Source organism: Pygocentrus nattereri, chromosome 26, assembly GCF_015220715.1.
Source record: "Pygocentrus nattereri isolate fPygNat1 chromosome 26, fPygNat1.pri, whole genome shotgun sequence".
NCBI classification, from domain to species: domain Eukaryota; kingdom Metazoa; phylum Chordata; class Actinopteri; order Characiformes; family Serrasalmidae; genus Pygocentrus; species Pygocentrus nattereri.
This window is the reverse complement of record NC_051236.1, coordinates 26015559-26036387: the sequence shown is the minus strand read 5'-3', so window position 1 is coordinate 26036387 and position 20829 is coordinate 26015559. Positions and strand designations below refer to the sequence as shown.

Here is a 20829-nt window from a genome sequence, read left to right as displayed (position 1 = left end):
GAGGGGGTGCCTGGCACCTTGCTCATTGGATATTCATCTATTGCCAGGGCTACAGCATTAAATGGATTTCACACAGGAAGTTATAATGGAGGCCTCAGAACAGACAATCAGTCTTGCTTCAGCGCGCTGTAACTCTAGCCTGTGTCCTGATGACAAATGTGCTCCATCAAACACTGAGTCAGTGCAACAATTACCTTTAACAGTGCACTTTCTATTTCTGTGGTCACTCGTTAAAAGCCCAATCAAGCACAATTTTAATTGATGCTGGCAGCTGCTGTGCAGAACAGTTGGCCTCTCATGACAGGCCCTCTAGGATCTAAAGGTATGCTGAATACAGTTGAAGTCATTTTTCCATGTACAGTCTGTATCTATCTATCTATCTATCTATCTATCTATCTATCTATCTATCTATCTATCTATCTATCTATCTATCTATCTATCTATCTATCTATCTATCTATCTATCTATCTGATCTAAAGTCATTACAGAGTCCTGTTTCTGGCTCCACCTGTCTTCTTTTGTGTAGCCTCGCCTTATCATTAGTGTACTGGGTATCGTGTTAGGCCTTCTTTCACCAGCGTTTTTTTATCTTGTGCTTCTGATAAGTAACCCTTTATTATTGCTTTCATCTGCAATCATTTTCTTCATGTTTTGTTTGCAGTTTTGCAATAGATCAACTTAAACTTGTATCATTATCGGTGGTCTGGTCTTCTGTCAGAAATGGGGCTAACTAGGCTGGATGGACAAGGGGATGTTTATCTCCTACTCTAATGCATAGTGACACTTATTGTGGTCATTTATAGACTAATATCTCCCCTGAACTAATATGGACTAATATTTCCCATTCTAGTGCATATGAGCATTAATTAAGATTGATTAGGGACTAATATTTCCTCTTCTAGTGTAAAGGTGTGTTAAGGTTAATCGTAGACTGATAACTCATATGCTAGTGTTCAAAAGTATTTATTAAGCTTGATTATGGACTAATATCTCCTATACTAGTTTCTAGGAGTGTTTACTGAGGTCGTTATGTTCAAATATCTCCTATTTTAAGTCTTTATTAATATTTACCAAATCCTTTGGAGGCCTAACATTTGTTGCATTTGTTTTATTGGGATTTACAAAAAATACAGTGCACATTAGCAAGATTGTTCTTATCATTTATGTCGATGTAGAATAGAGGATAACATCTAAAATTCTGATCCGGTCATTATTGTTTAATTAAAAAAATGTAGACAAATATTAACACATGCACACTATCACTTTATAAACTAATAAGAAATAAATTGTTAGTACATTATTTGTTAATTGTGGAGTAGAAGCTCATAACTTCATTTTAAAGTAATATCTGCTATTTTCTGTTATAAAGTCATCCGAATATATTTGTTAAGAAAAATACATATTAATTCCTTAATTATTAATTAGTCCATTGTTGCTAATATGCAACATTTAAAGCTCAACTGGGGCTCAGAAGGACCTGCAGCTTGGATTAAAATACTGTATTTACTAAAGAATGCCTGATATGATGATGATTATTTATGAAGGAAAAGAGCTAAACCATAACTATTATAAATATTTACCCATTTTATTGGGAAATGTATGTCATTCTTGAAAATGAAACAAATGGAAACAAAAGTTTGGAGGTGCAGACTAAAACTTGTCAACACACAATGTAAACTGAAGATAAGGGTAATTCTGTGTGTACCCAGGTATGGAAGTATTCAAATCATTGTGTGATTATAATTAAATAGCATATCAGAACTATGTGAGGTCATTAATGGACTAATAGTTATTACTTTGTAATAAGTCTTGACTTCTACAGTTTAAGTTCAACTCATAAACTGTCATTGTTTTCCTCATATTCTTTTTTCCTGGTGTCTTAGTCTACTACTCAACACAAAGTTGGAAATGTGACGTATACTTTACCTGCTGTAGCTGATACCTTATACTGTAATAAGCACAGTGAGAGGTTGCTGAATAATTCATCGGCTATCAATCTAATAATAGCAGATACTGTAGCAACAGAAAGAGCAGCCCAGCAGATCTGCATGCTCCACTGAGGACAGAAGCGTGTAACATTTGTACCCTGTAGCACCACAAGTTAAAGAAAAAAATCCCCAATTTCCTCATGCTGCAAAAGGCACAGTTTCAGCATAAAATACTGCCACCACTATGATGTGGCCTTTTTTTCTTTAAACAAAATAGATTCAGTGGTGATGCTGTTGGCATGGTGCAAATGCATAGACCATTCATCATGTCATACATAAAAGCATAGAGATGTCTTACATGTCTTCCACTAACATACTGCTTGTTGAGCTGAAATGAAAGAATTCTAAGGGTTAGCAAAGACACATACAACATAAAGTCACAGGAGTTGCCAGTACAATGCAACATTTAAAGCTCAAGTGGAGCTCAGATGGACCTGCAGTTTGGCAAGCAAATATAAGACTGGATTAAAATACTGTAGTTACTACAACAGGTGGTCAGTGCAACCTATAATTAATCAGTTGCACACATATACAGTACAGTGCAAACGTCATGGACCGCCATCCATTCCTTTAATTTCCAGTCACGGCCATTAAGCACAAGTAAGAAAAATACACAGAAGCATCAATAACTAAATATAATACTGCATTTTTCAGTATTTAATCCACCCTATGTCTTTATTACAGCTTCCATTCTTTTAGGAAATTTGCTTTTGTTTTGTTATTTTCCCACAACTTTAGAGCTCAGTCTTAGAAGTTGGTTTAATTTTCTGTTTCCCATGATCCAAGTAATCCAAACACATTCAATAATGCTGAGGTCTGGGTGGCTCTCTGAGAAAACCAGCAGCTTAAAATCTTCTTCTTTTTTGTCTATTTTCTATTCTCAGTAACAGCTTCCTGACAGCTACACATCCTTTCAGACCCACAGCACTGAGTGGCAGGATGAACAGAAACACCTGTGGATTTTTTTCAGATCGGGAAGTGAGAGTGGAGCTTGATTTTCTCTTCTCTCTCAAATTCTCTCTTAAACGCTGTTTATCTGATGACAGTTTTGGTGATCTACCAGGTCTTGCATGGCTGTTACAGTCTCACTTTTTTCTCCAACTTTAACTAATTTTTTTAACTCTAGTTCTGGAAACTCACTTTTTTCCTCTTATTTTCCTTTGATATTGCCTTTCCTCATGCAAGCTGATTATAGTATATTTAATGTTGTGTTAATAACTTGTACTTATTGGCCATTTTTCCTGGGAAATTAAATAAATCAAAGGTGTTTTCTGACTTTGGAACAGTACTGTAGCTATTTCTTTTATTTTTTTATTTAATGTTTAATCATTGTTTCCATTCTGATACTTTAAATGGATCTGGCTCATTTTACCACCTCTGTGTATTAATGTCAAAATGAATATGGGTAGTGAAGGACTGTGAAGGAATGACTGTAAATGACATGGCATAAGCATTACTGACAACATGCAGAACATAAATTAGCTTACTTGTGTGACAGGAGATGTCTCTGTCTCCACTTTGTAATTTACTTCTAATGAGTTCTTGGTGGCTGTTTCGGATTGTATTTTCCCATCAATTGACCTATGAGGGCATGATAAGGGAAAAAAGCAGTAAGATAATGTTTGCATTGGTGTGATTGTTAAAGAATTAAAGATCCTTATGTGAACATTTAGTCTCATTGCTGAACATATGGCAGAGAAATCACTTACCAAACAAACTCTCCCGAATTCTTTGATGACCGTCTTCTGTCCAGTTTCCATTTTCTGCTACCGGTTCGCTCTGGATGCAGGTTGAGTTCCTCCCATTTCTCCAGTGGAGAAGGATTAGCTACTGTCGAAAGTCCATCAAATAAAGTTACAAGACATGTCAAAGCAACGTATTCAAATCTAAGAAATATGATCTAGTCTTTTGGGTAAATGTGATAAAGGTCTTTCTTTTTCTGGTAGGTCTGTGTACCTGAATCCAGAGAGTCTTTCACAGGTGTGCGTGAGCGGGGCGTGCTCTGTTCAACGTCCACCTGGATCAACTCTGTTTCGTCTGGTTTCTTTCTGTGTGGTGTGTTCTTGCTGGACACAGGGCTCTTTCTGTCTTTACTGTTCCTCCTCTCTCCAGGCTCACTCAGGTCCAGCAGGTCCAGTGAAGAGGACAGGACTGGATGGGGAGATATAAATATGGTAAAGAGTTTTCAGAAGTTTAGGATGACCTCATTTGTTCATCAGCATGGGTCCTGGCCCCAATTGTCACATAGAGAAACAATGTGCATCTCATCTCCCTCTCAGATTAGTGCTACTCTAACGTGATGGGACAGACCTGCTGCTACCAGGCACATCCACAGTTAGACCCCAGGAGGAGCTTGAGTACCTGCCCCTTTGCCTTCTGACTGAACAAGCGCCCTTTAGGTGGGTGGGCTTAATAATTGTATTGTATATTGCCTCCACCACTCTTCAAGATCCATTTAAATGCAACGAGGCTCAGCCTCACCACAGAAATAGAGCTTGTGGGTCAGACTGGGTTATTCTGGATTTATTGTGCTTGGGCAACTCTTGGTACAGTACCACCACCTGTGGTTCTCCTCAGTAACTCTAACTTGTCACGCAACACCACATTGCTGGAAATCCCACCAGCGTCACATTCCTTAATGTGGTTATTTTGAACAACAAGCAAACATACAGTCAGCAATGAGGCGTGATAGTGACTTCGTACAAGTTTCATTATTTTTAAATACAATGATTTATATGGGACTCTGTGGAGCTCTTAAATAGTGTTTTAAGTAATTTCATCTGTAGTGATTAAGTAGGTTAGCAAGTAATGTGATGGCTTTGCATACTGAAAATTAGGGTTCAAATCCACGCATTGGTGGTAATATTAGTGGGTTGGGTTGCCTTTGGAAACAATCTTAACACTATGTTTGGTTTTATCAGAAACATAATTACTCTGTCTCTCTTGATAAGAGTGACTGCAACACACAGTAAATGAAATTTTAATTAATAAAGTTAATTCATGTCACCCTTGAGCCCCTGCCCCCCGAAAATGTCTGTACACAGGCCTGCCTGCTACACTGAGAACTGGCTAGTTCAGAGGGGACAAAAACCTGAAAAGTGTTCATATGATCACAATTAAAACTTCATGGATTTTATTTCAAAGGTTTCGAAAGGACACATCAAACATTAGAATGCATATATACAAGGTGTGTATGCATATTACATTGGTAAATTAATCTAAGTTTGAATAAAGCAAGTATTTACTTTGAGTAAAACAAGCACCTCTCCAGCACTGATAAAGTTAAATTTCCACTGTGGGACTATTGACAGCACTAGAATGAGCAAAAATCATGACATTCTGTGCTGTCTGATGTTGTTCTGGGCTTTCACCAATGAGTGGGCACTGCTATCAGAAAACAGCAGGTGGATGTGGCACCCAAGGGGCTAAAAACAACATTTTCTTTGATTTTACTTGCTTTTCTGCAAGAAAACTGCAGGGACTCTGAAAAGCACTTGACAGCCAATCACAATTATGATTGACAGATTTGATCCAAATGTTTTGTTAACTTCCCAAAATCTTCCAAACATCACAGGGTTTTATTCCCATCGCTTGGCTATTTCAAATTGCATTGCAACTTGTCAAAATTCATGATGTCCCTCCTTCATTACTGATTTATTATTTCACATAGACTTTCACCGTCACCCCTCCGCATCTCTGTTCTCAGAAATCAAGGGCAAGACCATCAGTAAGATTGAATCCTTCATAGGGAGGTCCATTTCCATGTTGTCCTGCTGAGGCCTTTGAAGATGTCATCATATCTTGTGAGATTTTCTGGTTTGAGTCAAGAGACTCCAAGTTCTTACATAGGTACACGGATCAACTAATATACAGTACTGTGTGAAAGTCTTAGGCACCTAAGACACATTTTCAAAATCTATTTATTTGTATAGTTTGTTTATTTGCTGAGAAAGGTGTTAATATTTGAATAAACAAAATGTATAGAATATTAATTAATAATGATATATATATATATATATATATATATATATATATATATATATATATATATCATCGAGGAAGCCCAGTATTGCAGTATTATATGTCGTTAAAAAGCAGCTCCTGGTTTGACCAAACGGTGCTTCAGTAAATTGAGCTCATGATGTAACTGATGATATTAACGAGTCCCTCTGGCGGCTGTGAAGGCGTCAAGGAAAAATATGGACTCAAGAAATTCTTGTTACTTTTTATTGTTTTTCTGTTTATTTGAATTATGAATACGACTTTATTCTAATGTATATTGTGACAAACTCACTGCTGAGGTCAACTGTTTAAAACTTTGCTTAGAAGCCTAAAACTTTCACACAGTACTGTATATCTGCTTGTTAAGCTGACCAGAACTATTGGGTTTGTCAGTTGCATTCTGATTGGCTCTCCACATGCACCTCTGAGCACCAGGTTTAATCAGACCTATGGGAAACAAACTTTTAAGAGCTCTGCGCAGAGTGTTATATCAACATACAATCGCTGGATTATAAAACGTCTGTAAATTTCACAGCATCACATGTTTGGAAGTAATTCAAAAGTTTTCTTTGAATAATTTAGCAGCTAGTAGGGCTGGCCTGAATAATCTGAACACGCCAGTACTCATATGTTATGTTCAGAAGAATATAAACATAGAGAATGCTGCCGGTAGGGAAATAAACACTTTATACGGAAGATGCTCCATGGCCAGGGGTTCAAAAACTTGAGAAAAAAGGGAAAATCCATGGGACTCTCATTGAGTTAAAAAGGATTTGTTATAACACTGTGACTCTACCACAGAGCCACAGTGACTCTGTGATTAAGACTCGCACCAAAACGCATTGAGATTTTTTTTTCCATAGCCATGTAATAATAAAAGCTTTATAATCTAATGAAGAGTGCCATGAATTTTCACTTTTAAACTCATGTTATGTTGGTATTCATGTCTCTATCTAGTTTTCAGAAGCTTTGTCTGTTTGTAAATAATCAGCCTAAAATAATAAGCCTAAAATACATTAATGAACAGTGATAATCTGTGGAAAATGGTCAAAAATATGCCTGGTTTAATTTATAACACATAATGGATTCATTCCTGGCATCCATGTCACCTCTCCTAAGAGTGCAACAAATCTGCATTTCTACCCATGTGGCCACTTAAGCTAAAAAGCGTGTGGTTGGTTAGTGTAGTGGTTAACACCTTTGCCTTCTATGCTGTAGACTGGGGTTCAATCCCCGACCAGGGCAAGCACCCTACACTATACCAATAAGAGTCCTTGGGCAAGACTCCTAAGACCACCTTGGCCTGCCTGTGTAAAATGATCAAACTGTAAGTCGCTCTGGATAAGAGCGTCACCCAAATGCCATAAATGTAAATGTAAAGCAGGAAATTCAAAGAAAAATGCTCAGTGCAAATTTTGTGATAAGAGGCTTGTATATTACAGAGGCACTACAAGTTTGATGAATCACCTCAATAGCTAAGTCTAGTGATCCTTATCCTAAACCGCCATGTTTCAAGTCACACTGCCTCCGACTCCTCCGCTTCATCACGTAACCACTTCAGGTGGGAATATTATTTCTTTTTTTATTGATCAATTATACCACAGGGTTAAAATCTGACAGCAAATACAGCAGATCTGTTGCAACGAAATCATAATAACAAGTTTTTACCGCTGTGTCAGAAAAGAGTAGCTCCTTCTAAGCACTGTTGGTCCAGTGACAAGCTGTTCTGAACTAGGACACATCTACAAGATCGTCACACTGTACTAAATTATTAATTGAAATACAGTTTAAACAGTACAGAAAGTGTGAGTGTGTGATTTAATTGGATCTCTATGGAGTTTATGCTTCACTCCCATGTGCAACTGAAAAAAAATAGCCTTGTGTTTTCATAGCCAGCGTGTACTGAAGCTCTGAAGTGACATGGAAGGGTATCTGTTCTGTCAGACAGACGACTGAAAACAGTTTAGTTATTACTGCTCTTAAAGTTGATTTTGGGGACAGGTACTTCAGAAATAGCTATGAAAGCCTGTAAAATGCTGTTTGAGCCAGTCCTAGTAGCTAGAAAAGAGAGATTCCATCCATACCAATTTGTTCCATGCAGATGTATTATATATATCTCCACTGTCCAAAAAAGGAAGCATCTCCATCTTGTTTTTTGAATTTCAATTTTGTTTATTTGAACACAGCAGCTGCATTATACATAGCGTGGAAATTTCATGAGGGATGTGCCTACAGAAATGTTACAAAATATCTTGGATTGAAGCGTCTTTATACTGACATTTAGAGTAAAGAACATTTTTGCTTCTGTAAAGGTGCCATTCTGGGGATTGCTTGTCCCACACACTAAACAATGGCTTGTGGTTGGTTGCACGTCAGTCAAATTACCTGTCAAGTACACCGTTCTTGGCCATGTTAAGCAACAAAACACATCAGACTCTCTGACAATTGGCAGAAGTCTGGCTTAGAAGACAAGGAGGTTCCTGGGCCCAGAGCGAACTACAGCATTCTATTAACTGATGTCTGCTTAAGTATTGTAAGCTAACTGCAACCACTTCCACCCAGAATGGCACTTTTTTGAAAACTTCCAGAACCTGCAGGCTCACTATTGAGCAAGGAGCAACCCAAATGAGCAGGACAGCACTACCACAAGTTCTACAAGTCTTGACCTTGCATCACTTACAGTGTCCAGTGCATGTGCCTGAGATTGGACTAGATCTTACAGAGTGCCACTTGCTCAAAACGCTTAGCAGTCAGCCTAAAAACTTCCCAGAAGAGTAGATCCCAGAAAAGAAACCCCATGTAACATCACCCTCCATCTGCAATGCTTACTTAAAATGACATGGAATAGCTTTGACAGCTCTGTCTGGAATTATATGCAGAAGACATTTGAGACTAGGAACATTAATTGTTAAAGAAGATGAAATAGAATGGGCATGTGTGTGATTTTTCATAATTAACCCAAGGTGACCAGACAGCTCAGTTTGCAGAAACTGCTTTTTTTTGTCTTGGTTAGTCTCCTTCAAGAGGGTAATCACAGTTTAACCCCCTGCAGCCATACTGCTGGGGGTGGCTACTGAAGTCACAGTGAGGAAAATCAGCCCCAGACGATGTCCAGACAGGATTCTGAGGCACCTTTTTAGTATTGAAACTCAGAGCTTAAACCACAACTTGCAGACAATTTGTATTGGAAATGAATGAGAAGAATAGCTCAGTAAATTCAACAGTGACAAATCAATAACCAACTCCTCATTTCATTATTTGTATAACAACTGAAAGTGTCTTTGGGGGAAGCTTAGCGATACTAAAAAACCTTTTGTTTGAGTGCCACCCAGTCATTTCTGAGCCCCACTAAGCCTCCAGTTCAGAGATATCTCATACTAATTAGCAGACGGCTGTTTTATTACAAACAGACTGAAGGATCTTCCAAATGTAATCTGTAGGTAATTAGAACCCTGATATTTAAGCACTCTCCAAACAGTATACACAATTAGAGACTAACAGAAATGCTCTCCAAGCATGGGTACAGAGTGGTTTGTGTATGGGGGAAGCCAGAATGCAAACACAATAAAGACAGCTTAGTTCTTCAGTGTCTTATTGTGTGCTTGAAATGATGAGTCTGTTCTTAAAGAGCTCTCAGATTCCTAGTAATGCCGTGTCACTTGTGTTAGCAATACATTTGGCCTCTTTAACTACTCAGTACTAATCAGTTTTGCAGTATGAAAACATCGGCCTGTGGAAATTTGAATAGAAAACTCTTACCAATACAAAATGCCATAAAAAGGAGAAGAATCCACATCTACCCAAAAACCCTTAGAAGTATAAAGGATTTATTATTTCCATTTTGTTATAAATCTGATCATATAAGTATTTCTATGTAATTGTCATTTAATAAATTGATATAGAATTATACTTACAGTTTAATTAACATTTACATTTTAATATATGAGGCTGTATTAACAGGTTTTCCATTTGATTTCCATTTGTTCTGGATTAAAAAAAAAATCAGAAAAAGACAAAAAAATGAAAAAATAGTTCTCTTTTTTTGCAAAATAAGGCTCAGTCACTATCAAACTCAAATCATAATAAAATGTCTCCTTTACTACTTATAAGCACAAACATTCCAAACCTGTACTTTCACAAAAAAATCATCTGCTTTAAAGGGCCCATGTTCTAAATTTATCTTATATTTTAATATTCCTCCCAAGGCCCACTTATCACGCCACCATTTACAACCTCTTCTTATTCCTTAGAATTAAACAGGCTGTTATTTTTTCAGTGTGCCTTTAAGACTGATATATCTAAGTAAAAAGCTCTGACCATGACTACACTTTTCTTGCTTTTTATTTCCCCCTAAAACTACTTCTAGCATTTGTGTGGTCATGGTCTCTGTTCTGACGGGATGTCCTGGATTGTGCCTGGGCTGGAATCACTCCTTATAACTTCAGAGTAAAGGGGTGGAGCTGAACTGTTATAGGCTATATAAGGGGAATATATGGAGATGTGTTAGTTTTGTGATGTCACAAAACAGTGAATTACAAAATGTGCCATTGTTGTAGCTTTGTTTCCATATACGGACTGTCTGGATTAGGGGTGCCTGGTCCTGGTTCTGGAGATCTACCAATCTAAAGAGCTTAGATCTAACACTCTTGGCTCTAAAATTCAGATGCCCCTGATGGGGTTCATTACCTTGATTGGGTGTGATAGGTTAGAGTTGCAGCAAAACTCTCCAGGAGCATGATTGAGCACCTCTGGTCTGGACTGAGTAGTCAAAATCATAACTTGAAACTTTTACGTTGCTTACAAACTACACCAAACTATTAACCTTTTAAATGAGCTACAAATCAAGACGTATGCACAATAGGGAACCTAGAATGGTAAAAAAAAAAAAAGGATAAAACCGAGTGGTTCTTGGCTTTCAGTGACCTCGTTGACCCTGGTGTGTTGTGGTATTGGACACTTAGGTGAGGGAGGTCAGCATTTCTATTACCTGCTGTGTTGGAGGTAACTGGACGGACAGCTCCATCGCATTTGGTCTCACACAGGAAGTCGTCGATGGAGGGGCTCAACAAAGGACGGCTCTCTTGTTGCTCGCTCACCAGCTGCAAAACCAAGCGAAATATTCCACTGAGAAGTAGGTAAACGAATCTGCTCTCGTGTCCGCCCACATCGTGTGTGGAGGCAAACTGGACCCTTAGTGCAATGACAGGCTTGCCTTTGATTTGTCGCTGATGATTCCCAGGCTGGCCCTGGTCTATTTACAGAAATACAACTCCCATTCTCACCCCCTGGCCCCGCACGGCTGGTGTGTCTCTAGCCTAAAGGCACTCCTTGATCTCCTTTTTGTTTTGGTGAAGGCAAAACACGGTGGTCTTAATATCACAGTATCCAGCGTATTTTCCAATCTAGTGTCACAAAATCACCTTTTACTTCAAGGTACTTTTTTTGTCAGAATACCTTAGAGGCAAAGCTGTGACAATCCTATCAGATTATTCTTTTTTAACTTTGACAGAGGGAAAATGAAACAGCGCTGGTATGATAGCTTTGCTGTTTCAGTGCACACGTGTAATGTGTGTGTAATTAAGATGAAATTCAATTCCTGACCTGATACAGGCCCCCACCCGAATTTCCCTAATCCCTGATCTTACACGTGTGTCTGTATATCAGAGAGTGCACTTGTCCTTCGGGGAGACTGGTGGTGCAGAATTGAGAAAACACATCAATCATCATCCAGCTCTCATGGTGCTCATTCAGCCGTGCTAGGCTAAAGCGGGGAAAGCACTTTGTGTGCTCACTGCATGCGTGCAGCGTTGGTGCTTCCTCAACTGTAATTGCCTCTCCATCAGATATTGTTTATCTGGAGTCTTATAGTTGGAGAGGATGATTCCTCTCTGATGCTAAATCGTTGGCTTTTTTTTCATACATGTCTTTTTCTGTCTTGTCCCCTGTAGATCTTTATAATTAGAAAAACCAGCAGAATGGATTTTTGCCGTACTTGTGCAGCACTGCAAATAAGTCACACAGTGCCTTCGACTTTGCGTCCACTGAACAGATAATACTAATAAAACTACATTTATTTATTACCTAAATTTGTTAGTCAGTATGCTGCTGGATAGGCAATAATTCACACAAGCACATTCTGTTACCAATGTAGCTGTGATAGTGCCTATATCACCCTGCTTGAACCCTGCTGTGTAGCAGTGACATGTCAAAACCATGTCACAGTTGTCATGGCAGATTATATTCAGTAATATTAGTGTCCTGTTACCATTACCGTTATTAGTCACAATGGGTATAATAATGTTTGATGCCATGCAGGCTAACTGGAGTGCACAGCAAAAATGATCTTATGTGACATAAGCTGTCAGATCAAACCCTATGGCAATTGTTATTACAACTTACAGTAAAGATAACTTAACACTGTTATATTACTGGACATAATCTGTCATGACAGCATATTACATTTTTAAAAAATAGCACACAATAACTAAAATTAGGCTTTGTGGAGTGGAAATGCAGTACATTTTGAACTGAATCCCATTTCTGAAGTTTAAAATTGAAGTCATTAGACCTGCCGTTCAAGTCTTTGGGTCATATATTTACATATATGAAGCTAGCCTTCTTTCAAAGTTTGATTTTTTGGGCAAAGATGCCACTTTCTGTTTTTGTCTGAAAGGAAAAAAAGCCCAAAATTGTAAAAAAAAAAAAATCATTAAACAGGCCTACAATGAAGTGTCAAAAGACTTCACAAATCAGTGGGGGGGGGGGGGGGGGGGGGGGTTCAAGACTCAAGAATTTCCCTATTACAGGATTGAAATTGCTTTACAAAACGTCATCCTGCTCAATAAACAGAGTACAGCAGAACAACAAAAGCAAAGCAGCAGTTCCTGTGAGCACACCAAGACCATCTGTAGCCTCAGTTTTCAAAAGGCCAAAAAACTTTACAAAGGACAGAGCCAAAGAGCAAAACATGGCTAACATGCTACAGAATGCATTTCCTTAAATGACAAACAATTCTGTTGTCAAAAATTGATGATAAAGTTTTTATAGCCACATATCAATTTTAATGTTTATTTAAACTAAACTGTCTTCATTTACTGTTAGATTTATTTACATTTTTTCGTTTTTCGGCCCAGTGTGTCATGAAATTCAGTTTTGGTTTCGGCCAAAGGATTTTCATTTTGGTGCATTACTAAAAAAGACTGGGCTTGCACCGTCTATTCTGACACACACGAGGAGCGGGACTACAGTGTACAAAGCTAAAGGAAGTAAGTTAATTGTTTTCTTGACATCCAGTGTCCACCTCCATCGGCTGTGTTTGTAGGTAGCACTGTAATCAGTATGTTGGCTAGGCAGAAACTCAAACGTGACACAACATGCTGTGAAAGTAAGTTTTAATATTGAATCTAGATCGTGCCTATATCAACAGACTGCTGTGCTATTTATCTTCTTCCTTTATAAATATGGACTTAAAAGGTTCCTAAATCAATTTTGGATGTATGGTTTAATGAGGGAAAAAAACATTTGAACCTTTAGATCATGTGGAGGTTTGTTAACATCTTAACACCTTAAAATCTCAATTTTATGGCAATTTCTGCGCTTATTCTTCAATAACTACACAAACCGTGACACAAAGTGGAGTTGTTATTAGGTTATAAATATGTGCAATAAGTTTAGATCTGCTGGTGTTCCTGGCCAAAGGTTGTACAAATATTGACAATAACAGCTATTTAAAGAACTTATGTTTGAAATATTCCTTAAGCAACTTCTGTGCCATCAAAGAATCTTTTTTGATCATTTTTAAGACAGAAAAAGCTGATCCTTTCAGGAGCTGCTTAATTGGAGAACTCTGGAGATTCGAGATTTTGAAATTTATTCAGTTATTCTGAACTGATCATAAATAAAGTTGTCATTATATATGGCGAGCCATATATTTCGACCCCAATCTCCTTTCAAAGTCCTTTCAAATGAAAGGATAAATAGGTTTGCGCCCTCTATTCTGACAATAAAAGTCTGGAATGCAAAAGGAATATTCATGAGGAACGGACGCGAAGTGTAGAAAGCTGGAGGAACTTGGCTATTGTGGTTCCTCCAGAATGATGACCCAGCAGAGTTAATTGGGTTGCAGGAGTGACTGGGGCTGCGCTGGTGTCAGGAGGTAGATTTAGCTCTTTGCTGAGCGGAATGCCTGATGTTACCTGAGCTGAACTCCTGCTGCTACAACCTCTTGGGGAAGAAGGAAAAAGGGTATTTTCATAAACAAGCTTTTTTCTTTTAAGGACTATTGGTCTCCAAACAAATTATGCAAGGTGTGTGGAAGGAAGATCTGCCCAAATGCCAAACTCTTTTACTGGATGGAGCATGTGGAAGCATTTTGATGTACCAGGCTATGTTACGTAATGGCAGGGAAGCAGGACTGTAGCAGCATCAGTCTATATGCTTTATATGGGGATGTTAGAAGGCTACTGCCAGTGGACTCCACTTTTACCCCGGGTCTGCCAGTCTCATTAAAATAGAACCTAGCTTCCTCCTCTATAATTGCAAGTGAAATATAGACCTTAATGAAAAAGAAAAAGAAAGTCTTTTAGGCCCCTGCCACTTAATTAGATCATTTCCCCCTGTATTCAATTAAAACAATTCTGCACTTTTGGCACAAATATAAAAGGACTGCTGACATTAATGGGAATTATTAAGGGGACAGGCCCCATCCTCGTAATTAAACTGAAATGACTCCCAGCCACATTGCAGCCTAGTACCATTAATGCTGAGGACACAGAGGAACAAACAGCTACACTCTCAGCTCAGTCTGAATTATTCATGGTAAGAGCATCTTGGCAAAATACTGTTATTTGCTTGTGGCTCATTGTATCACCAGGTGGGAAGTGTAATATGCAGGGTGCACAAGTGGTTTGCAATTCATCTACAGAGTGAAGATTTGCCCACTTGTGCATTTTTGAGTGGAGCAGAGAGCAGAGCTTATTTATCAAAATAACTAAAACAGTGATTTGGGACGGGGCAGTTCTAGAGGTGAGTGATATGGTGGCACAAAATCATTAGAGAAGGTATATCAATGTCAGCGAGTATTGCTTTTGGGCTGATATCAACAGAAAATAAAAAAGAACAGTAGCACTTTATTTGAAGGCTACCTACTTAAGCACACCGTAACACATGCATAAGCATTATTTATAAAGAATTACTATAGAATTTATGGTCTTATATTACTCTATGCCAGTCATCGCAAGGTACCATAAACTGAAGTAAATGACATTGTACTGACACTAAGTCAGTACTGACTAGTGTAAGCTGGTGTAAACACCTAAATTAGACTAGACTTACTTCCTTCTACGTTGCATTACTTCAAATTATAACAGTGTTGTATGGAACAAATATCCATCACTTCTGTTTAAGACCCCTTACATCAGTGCAATGCTATTTATTTCATAGACATTCTCAAATATTACTTCATAAATATGTTTTTCAGTGCTTATCTGTGTGTGCATATGTAATTCCTATGCAGGTAGCCTTCAAATAAAGTGTTTCCAAAAGAATGAATCTGATTCAATTGTAACAAATCAGAATGCTCATCTTAAGTGAAAGATTAAAACCGCTCATTATGCTTAGTAGATTTCAATAAAAAATGATTAGATCTGTATTAGATGTATTTTTTTTTCTGTATTTTTTGTTGCAAACTGTGGGTTCTAAACAAAGACAACTGTAATCAAAGTTTTTACAAGTTATCGAACCTCAGTAGATTACTTCAAAGCTATGTACACAGGGACTTGGAATAATGTCTTTAAAAAAGCAATACTTCAATATTTATGAACAGCTTACAGTAGTGTTCACTAGATGACATAAGTTGTTCTATGAAGTAATTGACATGCACTGACATATGGGCTCTTATACGAAACTGGTGGACATTTGTTCCATTTATGACTTCTATGAAGCATCAATCACAAGTAACAGAAGTATTTTAATTAAATATACAGAACTAATATGTGATTTTCTTAAAGGGGAATTACACCATTTTTCCAAAATGTATGTGCAATTCAGCGGTTGAGATGTGAACATGGTCATTCAGAGCTTTTTTGATGTGAAAAACTTAATGACTCTGACTTTCTTTACAGTGGTGGTGATGGGAACCAGGGGTGCAATGTCTAGCCATTACATTTGCTTCCAAAAGAGCCAGGGAAGCTACAAAAAACTTAAATCTATTGGAAAACAATGTCAGACATCAGGCAGCATATTGTTCACCCTTTAATTTAATATCTTCCTATTATGTAGATTTTTCAGATGTGTGGTTCCTATTACCACCACTGTGGACAGGTTTGGCTATGTATGTTTTCTTGGAGAGGCACATTTTAAATCACACAGAGAAAATTTGAAAAAGTGATTTAGAGGAATTCCCCTTTAACTAGGCCTCTGCCTTATATGTTTTATTACTTGGGAATGATGCTTCATAAGAGTGTCATAAATGGAACATACAGTCATCACTTTAGTATAAGGTCCCTAACGTGAATTCAGTATCATCTTGCGATTATCAGTGTAACCTGTTCATAAATACACCAACATTACGTTTTAAATATATTATTCAGTGCTTAAGTGTTGGTAATGAAGACCCATGTATCCAGCCTTCAAACAAAGTACAAGTACCACAGTACCAATTTACAAATGCTGAAATTGGTACTGTGCATCGTGAAAATGCCTTTAAGTACTGGGATATTATTTTTTGCCCCCCTCTAGTCATTGCTCAATAGAAATGATTAGACAACCTAGAATAAATCAGCAATTCTAATTCTCTAAATGATGTCAAAGAATTAAAATCAAGTTAATAATCTAAGCCTTACAACTTTATTCCCAAAGTGCACTATGTAATGAAAATCATGTGCGGTTATATATTCGAACCATCACTAAAAAGACTCACAAATTGAAATGCATGATATTCAGCCAAGGTTTGGGTGTCAAGGTCATCTACTTTAGCATTTAATTAGGATGGGCCCATTAGCGTAGTACAAAATCTTCTCTTCTGGGATTTCAAGTAGAAGTGTGCTTTTGATGTCCTGTCCCGACACGGCTCTTCAAAGCTCTTACAGTAACTGCCTTGTGGGCCTTGTGTTAATAACGATGCTGCTTACCCTTTCCACACACCGCAAATGCAAGCTGCGAAAGAAAAGCCATTCAATTTCCTATGTTACATGACAACATCACATGAATAATGTTAGCTGTAGTTCTCACAGCAATTACAGGCACATGTCCTTATTCTAGATGGATTTTCCTGAGCTGAGGTTGAGCCTCTGTTCTCTTCGTCGCCCCCCAGGCCAAATATCAGGATCGTTTTGTACCTTTTTCCTTCGATTCCCTGCAACGTGCCCCGTCCTTTTGTTTACAAGAGCCGGAGGGCAAATCCAGAATTATGTAATGGAAAACTTCAGCTAATTGCACCGCTTGGGCGCGACTCCTGGTGCAAACCCTTAGATATTGTTGTCAAGGGAAACCAGAAGCAGTTAAGCTGGCAGGAGTCTTTAGGGGCCGAGCCAGGGAGACAGCGCATGTGAAAGGTTCATGAGCCAATTATTACAGGGCTTCAGATAAGTGTGTGAATTTATCATCGCCATGCACAACTACAGTATTGCAGAAGTGACTTTCATAATAGGTAATCACTTGTAATGTTGAGACATAAATTGGGTCCGTGATCCACGTAAAATGGTTTTACCCTATGAGCCCTTATCAGAGGTCTCAATTGTTTTTCCTCCTGCCCCTCAGAGAAAATCTGCCGTGTGATCTTTGCATGATAAGATCATTAAGATGTAGACAAAGGCATTCAGAATGGTTTGATGTGAAATGCTTTATTCTAGGGAAATTTACCAAATCAGAACTGTTTCCAGTGGTGGTGATAGGAACCAGATGTATGAAGAGTCCAATGCCTTTAAAAGCTACTTCTCGCTTTCTTTTTACATAAAATAGTTATAAATATATTGTCTGGCACCAACAGGAACTAACCATCCTCTGCTAAAGAGAGCCTAATTTTTATTACTGCATATCTCACTTTATGTATGTGTTATGTATATATGTATATTATATACTATATATTCAATATGTACATTCCTGTATATAAACATAATACACAGATAGATAGATACATATAACACTGCATATATAACACTGTATATTTTATATTGTATGTCTCATATTTTATATTACATATTTCACATTTCACTTATACACACATGTATATAACAGTTATATTTATGCACTGGTCACTGTTACCACCGCACTTTATGTAAATAATGTTATATATTGCACTTCTGGTTAGATGCTAACTACATTTCATTGGCCCTGTACTTGTACTCTGCACAATGACAATAAAGTTGAATCTAATCTAATCTAATCTAATCTAATTGTTTTTGGCCCAAAGTTTCCTTAAATTCACTCAGGATGCACAGGTACATGTAGGGCAGTGTAAAAAACAGTCTCGAAAGAAACTTTTAAACTTCTTAAAAACAATTTACCATTATTAACATTATGTATGAAAACCTGAGTAGGTTCACTGGTCAGTTTGGATAGTAAGTAAAATGGATTACAGTACGTTTCTGCATCATTTCACATCAAACCACTCTTAATGACTTTGTTTACATCTGAACATCGGAATTATGCAATCATGTTAAAAAATCAGTGGAATTCACCTTCAAGTCCAATCTCACCATCTTCGAGGAAAAGGAGCAACAGTTCCTACCTGTAAACCCATACTAATGGTCTATGTTGATTTTTTTTTAACTACGCAAGCTACAGTACTGTGCAACAGTCAAAGATCACCCTTCATTTATTTAATTTCCAGTCAAAAATGTCATGTAATTACAAGTTCTTCTTCTTCTGGGGGTATTTCTGAAGAAATTAGATATATGATAATCTACTTGCTTAAAGAAGAGAAAGTCAAAGAAAAATGGAGTTTCAAAAACTGGAGTTCAAAAAATGATTACAATAATTAAGATGTAGAGAACCATGCAAGACCTGGAAGACCACCACACATGTCAGATCTGTCAGATAAACGGTACTTAAAGCTTTTGTCTTTGAGAGAGAGGAGAAAATGAATCTCCTGCTTCAGATCTACAGGTGTTTCTGTGCATCCTTCTACTGTGAGAAGACAACTCAGCACTCTGAAAGTCTGAAAGGATGTCTGAAAGGATGAGTAGTCGGTCAAGAAGCTGTTACTGAGAAAAGGAAATAGACAAAAAAGATGAAAAATTTGCCAGGCAAACTAATAAGCTGCTGGTGTTCTCATCCCAGCTGACTCCTCAACATCAACTAATGTGAGATTACTTTGATTGCGAGAAACGAAAATGCAACCAACTTCTGAGACCAAACTTTTGAGGTGTAAAAAAATTTCCTTGCAAATTTCCTGAAAAACTGAAAGCAAGTCTCGTAAAACAGAATGGAAGCTGTAATTAAGGCAAATAGTGGACACACTCTGTTTATTGGTAAATATATGACTTTCGTCCTGACACTTGACAAAAAATAACTTGTACTGAATGACCGCACTGACAGGGAAATTAAATAAATGAAGGGTGGGCTTTTAATGTGAACAGCACCATATGTAAAAATGGTTTACCAACAGTTCAATTTAGCTTGACTAAAGTGAAATAATGTTGTCACTAATACTTTTCCCTCCCAATACCAGCAGCAGACTGAAAAAAACTGCCTAAACAGCAATTAAATAAGCTTTATATGTTATAAACATGACAATATTGACTTGATTAAGCTCTTATGACAGCAATATTGAGTAGCATATTACCAGAATTACCCAAACAGGAACCGTGCTGCATGCCAGAGTCTGCATTAGTTCCTGAACTAATTCAATTCAATTAATTTCCTAATGAAATTTGATCAGGATTTCACTTGATCCAGGAACAGACAAAATGTGTGATTATGTCCATGTGCAATCACACAAAACACAGCCTAAACACAAAGCCAAGATAGTTCTCTACTAAACAAATGATCTCATTCAGTCACAAGAGGCAGGGAGAAGAGGTTTGATTCAGTGGAACGTGCAATATGCACAAGTTAAAACAGCTACTTAATATAGATCATTAATATTGCACTACTCCTAATTAAACAGCAAAGCAGAACATGCATTATTACTTCACATAAATAGAACACATGTATTTCACACCTACGAGAGCTTTGCAGGCACAAACAGACACATCCATATTTTGCATGCACACACATTTTAAAGCAAACAACTGGAATACACAGGAAACACACAAAGAAGATAAGAATGGCATTAGCTAGATCCACATCAGCCAGAAAAAAGCAAAGCAACTCCTTTAGCACACATACATACATACGAGATATATATATATATATATATATATATATATATATATATATATATACATACAAAAGAGACATCAAAAGAATTTTAGTTTGAAAAGAATTTCATGCTGTTACATATAAAATTGTAAATGAAACAGAGACCAAGGTTAGCTGCTTATGAGGTGTAAAAAATCCATTACTTGAGGCTGCGGAGTCGTATATGCTGTGAATTATTTCCCTGTAAGCTGAAATAGTGAAATGCATTTGAAGAAATTCCTTTCATATCTCAGATTATCTTATGGAACAAGAATATAACTGCCTGAGCCTGCTTGCATAAGAATATTCTAAGTGCGCTTGCTAGAAGTGAGCTGAGATACAAATAACATCTATCCACACTCTCAAAAATCAGGGTCCTTAAATGGGTCTTGTTGTAGAAGTTCCTTTAACTGGTGCAGAACCTCTACAGTATGTGGAGGTTCTTATTTACAACAACAGTTGTGTAAAGAGCCATTCACTGAAAAGTTATTTTCCAAAA

General features: G+C 37.5%; 1 protein-coding gene across 4 annotated transcripts in view; it reads right to left on the bottom strand.

Moving 5' to 3' along the window:
• pex5la (peroxisomal biogenesis factor 5-like a) overlaps window positions 1–20829 on the bottom strand; it is a 116034-nt gene that overhangs the window by 31591 nt on the left and 63614 nt on the right. For 2 of the 4 annotated variants that reach the window (XM_017698094.2, XM_017698098.2), the window contains 5 exons: window positions 10978–11089; window positions 3945–4139; window positions 3698–3818; window positions 3476–3569; window positions 2287–2316 (listed from right to left, as the gene is read on the bottom strand). In XM_017698094.2, the coding sequence (XP_017553583.1) occupies window positions 2287–2316; window positions 3476–3569; window positions 3698–3818; window positions 3945–4139; window positions 10978–11089 (552 nt within the window). The remainder of the gene's footprint in view (window positions 1–2286; window positions 2317–3475; window positions 3570–3697; window positions 3819–3944; window positions 4140–10977; window positions 11090–20829) is intronic. The other 2 variants (XM_017698095.2, XM_017698096.2) reach the window with 2 other exon arrangements.